At 39.9% G+C, this 13,798-nt stretch overlaps 1 protein-coding gene across 36 annotated transcripts in view; it reads right to left on the reverse strand.

Annotated features, from left to right (window-relative positions):
- Window positions 1-13,798, reverse strand: part of LOC135502483 (phospholipid transfer protein C2CD2L-like) — a 121,526-nt gene that overhangs the window by 44,697 nt on the left and 63,031 nt on the right. For 25 of the 36 annotated variants that reach the window (XM_064795380.1, XM_064795379.1, XM_064795375.1 and 22 more), the window contains 7 exons: window positions 11,834-11,948; window positions 9,893-10,001; window positions 9,631-9,695; window positions 8,061-8,185; window positions 7,434-7,635; window positions 5,593-5,715; window positions 366-496 (listed from right to left, as the gene is read on the reverse strand). In XM_064795380.1, the coding sequence (XP_064651450.1) occupies window positions 366-496; window positions 5,593-5,715; window positions 7,434-7,635; window positions 8,061-8,185; window positions 9,631-9,695; window positions 9,893-10,001; window positions 11,834-11,948 (870 nt within the window). Of the gene's footprint in view, window positions 1-365; window positions 497-1,138; window positions 1,201-5,592; window positions 5,716-7,433; window positions 7,636-8,060; window positions 8,186-9,630; window positions 9,696-9,892; window positions 10,002-11,833; window positions 11,949-13,798 lie in introns of all 36 variants that reach the window. The other 11 variants (XM_064795371.1, XM_064795367.1, XM_064795357.1 and 8 more) reach the window with 7 other exon arrangements.

Genomic DNA, 13,798 nt, shown 5'->3' on the forward strand with positions numbered 1-13,798 from the left:
ATTCGCAAGAAATAATAAAATTTCACCATTTCTACTTTGGTTGATTCTGATATACCGGTATCTTTTGGTAAACGAAAAAGTTTTTTCCACAATTTTCATTTTTGTGAAGTTTTTTTCTTCTTCTTTCGTTCACCACACCATTTTTGTGAAGTGAGATTATTCACAAAATGAAAATTTGCAGGTTTTTGTAAAAGTATCTCAGAAAATGTTTATATAACACGTGTAAACATAATTGCATGCAAACTCAGTGTCTTTAAATATCAAAGCAAATTGAATATCAAATTTTCGAAAAATGAAGCAGAATGAAATATCTCTCTGTGCAAAGTACACGAAAACGATGGAAAATTGCAACTTCCATTTCTTACCCGTTTTACTTTCGTTACAATAACCGTGCCGATACTTTTTGTCGGAGTTTGAGGGCGCTGCGACGAGGCCCGTTTCTCCATGTCCCGTAAAGCCGTATCAACTACGGAATCCGTCCCGTTAAGTGGCAAGTCTGAAAAGACATGTTCCGACCACAAATTGAGCAAGTTTTCGGATTCGTCAGATTTTCCCGCCGGGACGATATTTGCCTCGTTGGATCCTGTTTTTCACCGGCTGCGCTGGGGGTTAGGGGTTAAGCAGTGCCAACTAGTTTACAACCGCCAAGACCATAAAATGCTTTCGAGAAAACACCCTTCTGTAATTCATTTAGTTCTAAATACCCTAAGCCATGAAACTTTCATGATGTGAAAATTTTCACATTTTTCTAAATTTTGGCAAATCCGTTCATTTTCACCTGGCAATAAATTAAAATCAGTTCGCTGCCAAAATTTCGTGCCTGATGCAGAGTTGAAATTTTCACATTTGATTAGACAATTCTAAGAGATTTCATGAAAGAGCGTTTTCAGATGCTGACGGACCATAGCGATTGACCAAAATATATCAGCGAATTGCATCTATTTCAAAGTTACGGTTTGCGTTTTCCAGACATTTCAGTTGTGGTCCCACAGCAAGGTGGTGTTAGGGCCAAACACAAATGCAAAACAGAACATTTTAGATCTTGAAGTCGCATTTTATGATATTGGTGGCTGTAAATTTAAAACGGTGGCCGCTAAGGGGTTAACTGACAGCTGAAATGTATAAAACGATTACTTACTCGTGGCAGAGTGCTGGCCCTGGCCCGGGGCTTCTCCACGCGTATAGCCGGGTTGCCTTCAGCTGTAGATAGATGCGGAGATTAGAATGAAATTTGTATAAACTCTAGTCTCACCTATATAAGACCAGTTCTGATTATTCCAAGTTGGACATCAATACTTCAATGCTATTCGAAATGTTTGATTTGTATAGACAATGGATTAGTGACACAAAGTTTGGCCTTTTTTACGACTTCAGAGTAATCAATCAACTGGTCTTAGATGGATGAAACTAGAGTATCAACCTCACAAACTCAACCTCATTTCGAGATAGAGTAGAACCTCTCTATGAAGGACATCCCCTGGACTGACAAATGCTGTCCATTGTAGAGAGGTGTCTTGATTACAGAGGTCAAATTAAATGGAAACCACTTTGGACTGAAACAAGTGTCCTTAATAGAGAGGGTGTCCTTAATAGAGAGGTGTCCACTAAGGGAGGTTCCACTGTACTACCAGGTTTTCATCTCCAGCTTGTTTTTAAGATTTAAAGTTACTTTTGCGAGGCTGTTTGAAAATTTAGATTTTCCACTGAAATATGAGATGAAGAGTTGAAATTGACAAAGACTGAGAGTGACATCTTCACAACATCACATCGAACACTCAAAGATTCATAACATTTGAAACCTTGTTGATGAAAAATGTCCCGATTTCAAGGCAATATCTGGCGAGAGATGCATGATATTTTAAAAAGAAATCATGGGTCAACATGTAAAATGAGAAGACACTGATAGATGAATCCACAGGAGACAGGCTGTGAAAGGCAGCAAAATTTATCACTGAATCAATGCGACTTTTTTATTTTATGGCTAAAATCATCTTTGTCACAATCAATCTTTGCCAAGTCATGAATATTAGGTGCTGGTGCAAAACTAGAAACAAATGGGGTCCGCCTAAAAACCGACCATAAGGCTGCACATCCATGCACTGATCACGGTGGTGTTTTTCCTAGTACCGTGTCAGCTTGTGGCCTTGTGACGCGCCACACACAAAAACCTTTGTTTGGCCTATTGGATGTTCCCATTGGTTGGCCGGGGGAACATGCTGTGGAGATAATGGAACAATGCCACAAGTCTACAAGTTCACAACGGAACAACCCACGGATACGCAACCTAAGATTTTTGTAATCAGGTCACCCCATAATGCAGCTCGAATTCAGGGCAGCACAATTTTACCTAGAGTCTCATGCAAGAAATTCAAAGATGTGTTAGTACTAATTTTCAGCCACCCTCAAGTCATTTCTCGTAAAAACAACAAAAAGAGTTAGTACACATTTGCAAGTAGGACACAGAAATTTAAGATTCCAGTAGGGGCAATCCGAAGGAAAGGAACTGGCCATCAGTTTGTTGATGATTGGGATTTTTTGTACCGCAGGGTTTCCGCCAGGATTAAATTTGAGGAGCAAAAAAAAATTTTCTAAAATTTTTTTTTTCTTAAAAAGGGTATATGACCCCTCCCGAGACGTTTTTTGGCCCTAAAACCGCTACAATTGGCTCCCAAATGCTCTTATTTTACATATCAAATCATGAAAATTACTCATTTGACAGTAAAACAAACTTTCCTGCTCAAAATTAAGGCGGGGATATCCCCCCTTGAAATATTTTAGGGGGATGAATCCCCCCAATCCCCCCATCTGGTGGAAACCCTGTTCTGAGGACATCAGATTTCTGGACCTATCAACACACACAACAAAATGATGGTCAGCGCCAAGCCTTAAAATCATGTAAACCGCCAAAATTCACAAGCACTTCAATTCTTGTGGAATTTGCGAATAACTTTGATTCACGAAAACTAAAATTTTGTGAAAATATTTTTCAATGGAAAAAGGGAATACTATTTTATCTGCCAAAAAATAATAAAAATTGTGGATTTTTTTTTCGGAAATATTTTAAATGGAACAATATTATTTTATCTGCCAAAAAATATTTTAAACGGAAAAATATCATTTCATCCGCCAAAAACTAAAAATTGCGAAATGTTTTTGTTTTTTTAAAAATATTCTAAACGGAATATTATTATTTTATATGCCATAGAATAAAAATTGCGAAATTTTTTATTCAAAAAATTTTTTTTTAAATGGAATGATATCATTTTATCTGCCAAAAAATAAAAATTGTGAAATGTTTGGGATTTTTTAAAATATTTTAAACGGAATAATATCATTTTATCAGCCAAAAAATATAAATTGCAAAATGTTTGTTTATTTTTTTAAATAAATATTTACAAATCGCCACAATAAAGTGCAGAAATGTTGTTGTTTACAGTAGCCCTAGCAGAGGGAAAGGGAACCAGTCTGCAAAGAGATTCAATAGATTAGACGACATCATAAATAGAACACGACGGGTTAAAGATCATTTCGTAAGTATAAAGTCTCTGGAGGGAGCAAGATGTACAGTCCAGTTCACAAGAAAATGGCACCGCACGCAAAAAAGACTTAAATGGCTGGGAGAAGCTAGTACAGTAGAAACTCTCTATCAAGGACACCCTTGGGACTGACACATGCTGTCCTTAATAGGGAGGTGTCCTGATTACAGAGGTCAAATTCAATGGACAAGACCAACCTTGGGGCCAAATGTGGTGTCCTGAATAGAGGGAGTGTCCTGAATAGAGGGAGTGTCCTGAATAGAGGGGGTGTCCGGAATAGAGAGGGTGTCCTGAATAGAGAGGTGTCCACTTAGGGAGGTTCCACTGTAAATCACCAGAAATCTGAGTGCAATTTTCTTGTGAAACAGACTGTACAATGACCAAGAATTCGAAGAGCAGAGTCACAAGATGTGAGAGTTGTATTAAGCTCTGTACACACTGACAACATTTTGGGAAACATGTTGGCCAACATGTTGTCCAGGTGCGATGTTACCGAAAATTTGGCCCTGTATACACATGACAACATTCGACAACATGTTGGGCAACTTGTTGTCGAATGTTTCCGAGAAATGAGGATTTTTGAGGGAATATTTTTGAGGGAAATTCATAAACAATGGAAGATTCCAAGAGAAGAAGATGTATTGTCGGTGGCTCTGCCATAATTTTACGTATCCTGATTGAAAGACGGCGAAGAAGACGTAAAGATGAGAAAAGAGTGTGGACAAGACCATGGATTTATATGAGACACCAGCATGGGGCAAATTTTGTAGCTATTTCTAGAATAGCAGCTTTCTTTTTGTTCTTGTCTTTATATTCCCTGGATGTTACATCCCATAAACAGGCACAACTTTCCCATACTGCAATAAGTTGTTCAACTTCACTCAGTAACCATTCCTTGCTTGAGGCTGCCATTTTGACTACATCACATGGCTTAAGGTAGATCATGTGATTTGTGGCCTATTTCTGATTGGATAAAACTCGACAACATCATTAGCATCTCGGCAACAAAATTGATTTTGTATTATTTCGACAACATTTGAGCAACATTTGGCCAACATGTTACCGAATGTTTCCGAACTGTACACACTGCCAACATTTTCGATAACATCGCACCTGGACAACATGTTGGCCAACATGTTTCCCAAAATGTTGTCAGTGTGTACAGAGCTTTACAGGTAAAACAAGGAAAAACTCATGAACACTCAAATCCATGCAAGGCCAAATTTTCAATCTACGCACTCTAAACTATAATTTTGATTTCATTATTGACTGAAACAATTTCATAGAGAACGAGAAATTCCACACCCTAAATGTTAAATATTGATGTGAAATATCTATAAACACTATTAACTAGATCAGAAAATGACCATGCTTCATATGCATCTATAGTCCATTCGTAAATCATTTGTTCGCATTGTTTCGGCCTGATTAGTGCAAACTCATGGATATCTTTGACGTTCCCATTTTTCACTTTTAACATTTCATTCAAATTGGACGAAGGGTAAAAGTGTACTTATGCTCTCAGTGCCCCAGCCCCTTCATTTGACATACCACCCTTAGGAAGTCGGGGGTTAATATTAGCTTCTCCGGCCCTGCACACAAACCTCGCAACATTCGCCCTCATATGTGAAGTTCCAGCGCAGAAGTAATTGCGCCCAATCAGAGCATCGCTTACATTTGAGTCTAGGAATTTCATCCAAGTTGTAGCAACGTCAACGATATCAAAGCTAGGATTTTCTGTTGTCGTTTTATCATCGTGGCGGAAAAGAAACACTGTCTCATCCAAGGTGTGCACTGCAACCTTGATCCTAAGATTCCTAAGTGCGATTTCCATCCATACAAATTCTCAGGAGTACGTCCTGGAACCGAGGTTGACAGTTCAATCTCGGTTTTGCTAACTTAAACGTGATGTACAACTGTATTTCAGCTTATAGGGGGAAATGTCTAATGGGTTTGTGTGCAGGGCCTGAGAAGCAAATATCAAACTCTGATTTCCTCAGGATGTTGACTCACAGACTTCATGACAGGGATAAGTTAATTACAACTAAACACGCACCTATAGGCCTACCTGTTGGAGTCTGTACAAGGGGTCGTGTGCTCTGTGGTGATGAATCGTTTGAACTCCTTCCTCGACTATAATCAACTAGGCTATCCATCTTTTCGACGCGGTTCGGCGATTCTGAAAGGTGGAGAGATTCCCATTACAAATATGACAAACCGACAAAGTAAGTTCTGTCAGATAACATGAAGTCATTTTGTCTTGGTAACAGCGAGGTATCCCAAATCTTACAAAATACAAACTTACTTTGGTTGCAAGCCGTATATACACGGTCGGTCGTGTTTGATTTCACAGCCACGAACCGTATATACACGGTTTTTCAATTCAAATTTTTCACACTGTCACATGATACCTTTGCCTTAAACACACTTGCGGTGACTCAAGCAACATAAGACAATGCATTGACAATCTTTTCAAATGATTGTAGTTTGATTTGTAGTTATCAGATTGCGCTGCAATCTGTGCTAGCACCTGCCGATTTTGAAAGTCACATTTTCATAAATTCGCTTCGGTTTTCAGATTAAACTGCACAAAATGAGTTAAGGGTTGAAAGAGTTAAATGAAGTGCACTGTGCTCAAATGCATTATAAGATTATACACTTGTGATAGGTGCAAGGGAAAAGACAGGTTAATGAGAGATTATACACTTGTGATAGGTGAAAGGGAAAAGACAGGTTAATGATAGAGGAAATGAGAATTATTACTGGAAGGGAAGCTTAAAGTGACCTGTGAGTCGTTTCCGGCGTGCGACTAGAGAAATAGCCAGGACAACACGATGACTGGCATTGAAGAGTGGCCGGTGATTGGCTGAATCACAACCAATCGCCATGTTATCGTTGCGACGTTACGAGACCGACAAACAAGATTTCTTTGCGAAGTGCTTCGTAAAATGCAAGAGAAAGATTTCACAACTAAATGAAGTGGAGCGGAAGGATTCTTATAAAACTTTTTTGAAAAAAATTTATTATCTTGTGAAAAATCCAAACTGCAAAGCATTTTTGCAAGCATAAGGAAAGAACAATAGCAAAAAAGTGCCAAGTAATTTTTTAGGAGGCAGTCGAATTAGAATATGAAAACTCAGTGCAAAGGACAAGGGCCAATTTTAGTAGCTAAGCTTGGAATTCTAACTACAAAACTAAGTATTGGGTGTCAAATTACTGCCTAGGCATCTATACTTCACCACCAAAACAGAAGCCATCAATCTAAGACAAAGAAGGTCCTCGACTCTTGACATAGAAAAAATAATTTGTTGCAAAAGAAGGTTTTGTGATTGTGGGTTGACTGTCCCAAATTGGAATGGTCCGGCAATGTGACAAACTGTCCTTCGCTGGCTACACCCCCCTGGAGACTCAGTTCCCCAGATTGTCGAGAATCTTTAGCATTCAAGTCAGGCTTTCCAACTTACTGAGTAGCCTGTCGTGAACAGTGCTGCTTGAGCCCTGGGAGAATCCTCACAAGAAAAAAACAACACAGCTTTTCTAACTTCTTTGAATAACTTTTTCCTTTCCCAGGACAGGCGAACTCAGCAAACTGGAAAGCCTACCTAATTCTCGGCAAACTGGAGAAATGATTTTCCTATACCGTACATGGGATAAATAGAAGGCTTTATTTGTCAGACCAGAAAGGATTAGGTCGAATATTATCTTTATGCCATAGTTCTCAACTTTATCCCCTCAACTCCGAAAAAAAAGCCTCCGTTTTTGCTCTCATGCAACCCCGTCACCAGGAAGTCCAACTTGGGACAGAAAACATCTGTGTTCTCAAAAAGAAGCCAAAGAAAAGAGACTCGAAAAAATCGGTAAAGAATAATTTCCATAGATGGCGTTTCTCGCTATTACCATCGTAATACTGCGCGTCATAATTCCTAACTTTTGGACGTTCTGTAGTAGTGGTTTGTGTTGTGACAACGAGGCCACTCGGCATGACCGTCTTACTCGTTTCTATGCGTCGCCGTGGCGACAAGTTGGCGGCGGTCGCTATGAGCAAGTCTCGTTCGTCTGGCTGCATGTCGGTGATCTCGGCGGGGTCCATGAATAGAAACTGGAAAGAACATAAAAAATTATTCGTCGGAAGAAAAAAAAAAAAATAATCGTCGTGCAAAACATTTGTCTCCCGTTGACATTTGTTTGTTAAAAGCCAGGTTTACATATGTTTACATAGAGGTCATGTTGATTTACATAAAGATCGCATTGATTTGCAGAGAGATCGATTCTATTTACATATAAATCATTGATTCACATAGATATCACGAGGGTTTTACATAGAGATTACATTTATTTACATATAAATCAAAAATTTACATAGAGGGTGCATTGATTTACATATAAATCAATGCAATCTCTATACGCATCAACGTGAACTCTATGTTAATCATTTGATTTATATGTAAATCAACACGATCTTAATGTAAATCAAGGCAAACTCTATGTAAATCAATGATTTTCATAGAGATGATGTTGACATACCTCAACGGTTAAGTTTCCACCCTTGCCTGACCCAGGCTGCCTGCCAGCGAGAGGGATGATATGTCTGCTACTGGGCGTCTTTCGAAGTTCCTCTACACTGACTGCGGCCATGCCAAGAAAGTCTTCTGCAATAATGGAAGAAATCATTACTAAAAGAGAGAACACGTCAAGCATATTCCATCCAAATTGACTTTCATCATCATCATCATCATCATCATCATCATCATCAACATCATCATCATCATCATCATCTTCATCATCACATCAACGGCCATATAGACTTCAAGGAATCTAGAAAACAAGGAATTCTCAGAAACTCCAAGCATTGATTCCCAAATCAGTCCTTCAAATGAGACAAAATACGAGGTTTGTTGTGTCTGGCGTCTATGCCAAGGCAAGCAAAAGACCCCACCAAGTGAGAAACAAGAGTAGCTTGCGTGGACTCTACCTCTGGTCAGAGAAGATCCCTCCAATTGAGAAACATGAGTAGCTTGCGTGGACTCTACCTCTGGTCAGAGAAGAACCCACCAAGTGAGAAACAAGAGTAGCTTGCGTGGACTCTACCTCTGGTCAGAGAAGAACCCACCAAGTGAGAAACAAGAGTAGCTTGCGTGGACTCTACCTCTGGTCAGAGAAGATCCCAGCAAGTGAGAAACATGAGTAGCTTGCGTGGACTCTACCTCTGGTCAGAAAAGATCCCACCAGGTGAGAAACATGAGTAGCTTGCTATGGACTCTGCCTCTGGTTAGAAAAGATCCCATTAAGTGAGAAACAAGAGTAGCTTGCGTGGACTCTACCTCTGGTCAGAAAAGACCCCACCAAGTGAGAAACATGAGTAGCTTGCTATGGACTCTACCTCTGGTCAGAGAAGATCCAACCAAGTGAGAAACATGAGTAGCTTGCCATGGACTCTGCCTCTAGTCGAAGACAGAGTCACAAGGGTAACTTGGCCAATAAACCGAACTGGCGCCTAACACAGTGACACGTTCAAACACTCATCTCGCCTTGGAGGCAGAATACTCCCTGGAGAAAATCACCTCCAAGTGCAGAGTGAATGCTGAAGAACACGAAGGACTCCAAAATGTGCGAAAGTGACAATGTGATAAATGCACACCAGTCCTACTTGTTAACTCTCAATGGGGTAACGATTTGATTGTTTTTTTCTGTGAGCTATTTCCTGGAACGTATTAAACTGACCAGGCCTTTCAATTACGTGGAGACCTCTACACCCTGTATTTTTTTAGCCTATTTTGGGGGACATGTTTTTTGGCTTTTTAGCTTAATTTGGGGACATTTCATCGCGCCAATTTGCCTGAACAGCGACGTCATAAATCAAAGTTAGTGACTGATATCACCACATACACCTGAAAAATCATAATTTTAGGGTAAAACTATAAGATTAGGCCATTTGGATGAGATTTGGTTATGTTAGGGGTCAAAAAACGCTTCAGGGGGTCATATTATTTTTAAAAAAGAAGAAAAAAAGACCTAATTTGGGGACATCCTGTATGGCCTACACCGTTATACGGTGTAGGAATCATGTAATTGAGAGGCCTGCTGACGTTCTTACCTCCTGGTACCTTTTCCCTGTCGAATACTTCAAATAATATTTCTCTAGTGTTGCCATTTAAGTCACTGAAAGGAAATAAAGTCATTTATACTGAATTTCTGAGAAAAAAAACACATTATCTTCATTTGTCAGATTCCAAAATTTCTTTCCTTTTTTCCAATGAAAATATTCTTATCTGCAATTTTACTGTTGCAGGTCAATGTTACTCGCGAAATCAGCCAAAAAAATTGCAGATTACAGTACTGGTCTCATTTATACTCACAATAAGAACGACTCATCCCAGAACGGGTTGACTGTATTTTTGACTACGCTTGTGTTATGTCTCTGATGGGGTTCATCCATTTCAACAGTACAAAATGGATCGTTACAGCCTGGAACAGAAACAAATACATTTACATTTTTAACCCTAAAACCCGAGCGGCCTGTTTCTGTGCCGCTGACAAGAGGCACATATACCCGAGCGGCCTGTTTATGTGCCGCTGACAAGAGGCACATATACCCGAGCGGCCTGTTTTGGTACCAAACGGTTAGGCCCATTCCTATCAGCTACTGAACGAGTATTAGTTCAGCCACCTACCAGGGGATGTCTCTCCCATCACTCAGCGTGTTGCTGACACCAATCAAGCAGACGATCTTTTCATAGGGTAGCCCAGCAGGGTGCCTGGGGCTGGGAAAGAGCCGATTTCGGTAAAAACGTCAAGAAAGTGGCCACCACTCACATTTTCGCCTCCGTTTTAAAGAAATGGGGGCATCTTCTTCATTCAGGACTCTTTTTTGATAGATAAGAGGAAAGCCAGAGGAACATCACAAACTTTACTTAGAAGGTTTTTCTCTTATAGTTTTTTTTCTAGATTCTTTTCAAATACCCTCTCAATACCCGCGCTTCCGTTTGTCAACATTTCACCAATATTAGGTTAATTTCCAAGTAACTGATGAAATCACCGTCTCCGGAAGAAAGTTTTATCTCTTAGAATATAAGTGATTGATTAAAGGTATTTTAGAAGAACCTAGTTGAGATATCAGAACTTATGAGGGTGTTGCTAAAAGGCTGTCAAAACCACAGCCTAAATTCCTGAAGCCAAAACAATTCAGGAGTCTCTCCTCTGCGATCACATCTTAAGCCCGCAGCACAAAAGCCGCCAACTTTGGCCACAAGAAGCGTTCGGCTGACGCCTCTCGACGCCAAAGTTGTCGGCCAGTGGATCCCGGTCAGAGCACACCTGCCCAGAATCGGCGTCCAGTAGCGTCTTTTCCGCCACTTTAACCCATCCTGGGCCATGCAGCGCGAAATCATGTGACATCAAGACGCAAGCTGATTGGCCATAGCCTCGCCGCCGATGCCAAGTCAGGCGGCAATCTGTAGCACACCTGGCTTCTTCTTGCGTTCAAACGCGGCGACACGCGTCAAAAATCAAACATGTTAGATATTTGGCGTTTAGTTGCGGCAAGTGGCGGCAAGTCGCGTTCGCCGACGCCGTTCGTAGCAGACTAGGGATTTTTCAGGCGTTCAGGACTCTTGCGGCAAAAAACGCCAGTGAACGCCGAAGCTGGCGGCTAGTGTGCTACGGGCTTTAGATGGACAATCAAGTTCTGGTGAAACATGATGTCGTTTGTCTTTCAGACGGAGTGTAGAGACAACCAGAAGCTTGGGGTGGACCCCAACAAGGCTTGGTGCCTGGCAAGTCTTCACAGGTCAAGAAACATTTCTAGTACAGTTAAGGCCTGTGTACACTAGTAAAATATTAGCCACATTTTTACAACATTTCCAGTTGCAACAAATGTTGCAAAAATGTTGCGTAGTGTGTACAGAGCAAAACGCGTCTTACAACATGTTGTAAAATTGTTGCAAATTAAATGCAATGCAATTCTTTGTTGCATGTTGTAAAAATGTTGCAAACTCTTCCGTCTCTCAACAATGTCAGCTAAAATTGCTGCAGAAGCACTCAAAACACATCTTCTCTCCTTGGAATCATCCATTTTCCCTCCAAAATACCTATTTTTCCTTTGTTCCCACTTAAAAGTTTGCAAAAATTTACCAACATGTTGTAAAAATGTGGCTAATTTGTTGCTATTTTGTTGCTAGTGTACACAGGGCCTTGAAGGGCTTGTTGCCAAAATGTTGTAAAATTGTTGGGAAAATGTTGCTAACATTTTACTAGTGTACACCCTGCTTTACTGTTGTCCATCATATTAAAGTACTTACCGAAATCTTTCGCCCCTAATCCACTCGCCTTGATCACCTTAACCAACAGCCGCTTGTCCATGCGGAGCAAGGCCTCCGGACTACGTGGTGGCTTCGGGGGCGCGGCCGAATTGACCTGGATAGACAAGAACGTGAAATATGACAATAAGGGCCGATTTTGAAACGGGGAACTGAAGATGAATTTGAATTTTCCATTTACGTTTGTGAAACATCTATTCAGCAAAACGAAATATTGGGACATTTTGAAAGTCAAATTTGGTGCTATGAACCAAATTTTCTGAAATGTTGGCACTTTAAATACTTACCTTTGAGTAATGGTGGTTGAGATGGCTAATTGCTTTCATGTAAAGAAAACTATGGTTTTCGTCAAATGTGACGCAAGTTTCAACCGAGGCTGACCCCAAGTTGCCAATTTTTTACGACAACGAGATTACATAAAGTGGAATTCGACTGGTTATGAGATTGTGTTAAACTTTTGATTGACACCTACGATGATCTATTTGAGCTAAGTAACAGGAATAACTGGCGAAAACATTTTCACCTGTGGAAAAATCTCCAAGTTTTGAATAGGAAAAGCATGTCTAAGAAGAGGTGTCGTATTTACAATAAGGAACAACATCAATATTTACAAAATGAACATCAATGGATACGAGAAACCTAAATAAAACCAGGAAAAACGAATTAACATTAAGAAAAGAAAGGGGGAGGGTTAAAATGGCATATTTTCCTGATTTGTTGAATCTCAAGCGGGGAGAAAATATGAAAAAATTTGGACTGGGCAGAACTTCAAAAAGGACTTCACCGTTGATTTGCGGTCCTGGGAGGGGTGTTAGAACTTTAACTGCCATTGCACATCTGATAAAAATATTGCTTCGCTGCGGGTAAGACTAGTCTCCGCTGGGTGCGATATTTATCGCAGCTTGCAGCACTGATCGATTCTTGTTGCAAGTGCCTGCGATGACCCCTGCAAACAAGCACTTTTATTGCATGTGATAATCATCGCAGCAGATGTGATAAAATTTGCCTATAAGCAAATCTCGGTAGTAGGTACCAGATTTCGATTTCTGTCAGAAAGTTTTAGCTAAAAACCATCCTAAAACGGATATTTTTAGGTGATGAATATGTGGTATGGAATGGCTTATGAATGAAGAAAGTCAGATGTCATTCCATGCCCACTGCAATGGCTGTGATTAAAAAGTGTAAACCAAAAAACTGAAATAGCAACTAGGTAAATTCCATATCCTCTATAAGCCCCATCTAGTAAACCCCACTCCAGTAGGGCCTTCGCACCGACAATGTGGGGTCCCGGGTAGACGTAAAAGAGGGATTTTACAACATTAGTGAGTTGAACAGAGGTCACTGATTTCTGGATGAAGCTTTATTGGTTGAAACTGAAATATTACTGTATTTTCACTGATGTAAGACTAGTTCCGAATATTCCATTGAAGCTAGCTATTATTGAGAATGTGACGAAGTGAAAAGTCAGTTTAGTTTAACTCAAGTTGTCATTAATGAGATGACTGTATTTCAGTCTAAAAGGTAGTATATTTTGGAAATCAACTAACAATTTATACAAACGCCTTTTCATACTTTTTGCCAAATCTGCAGGTAAAACATTTCTTTTTAAAAATCTTAGTTTTAAGAAATTTACAAACATTAAAACGAGCCTATTGCCGACATAACAAACTTCTTCATAATATTGTTAGCACATGCACATTGTTTTAAAACCTTATTTCAAAATACTTTGCGAGCCCCAATTTTTGATTTAAAGGGAAAATCCATAGCCTTATCCTTAGAGCAGAGGGTATAGCGAACTCAACCAAGACCCTCTATGTTTTTTTAAGTTCTTACTAATTTCATTCGCTGCTTGGAGACATGTTAGAATTGACATTGGGTGATATGAATAAAGACTGGGAAATGCTTTTACTTAAAACTTCACGTACATTTACACTAGGCATTTCTGTA

Source organism: Lineus longissimus, chromosome 18 (assembly GCF_910592395.1).
Source record: "Lineus longissimus chromosome 18, tnLinLong1.2, whole genome shotgun sequence".
NCBI lineage: Eukaryota > Metazoa > Nemertea > Pilidiophora > Heteronemertea > Lineidae > Lineus > Lineus longissimus.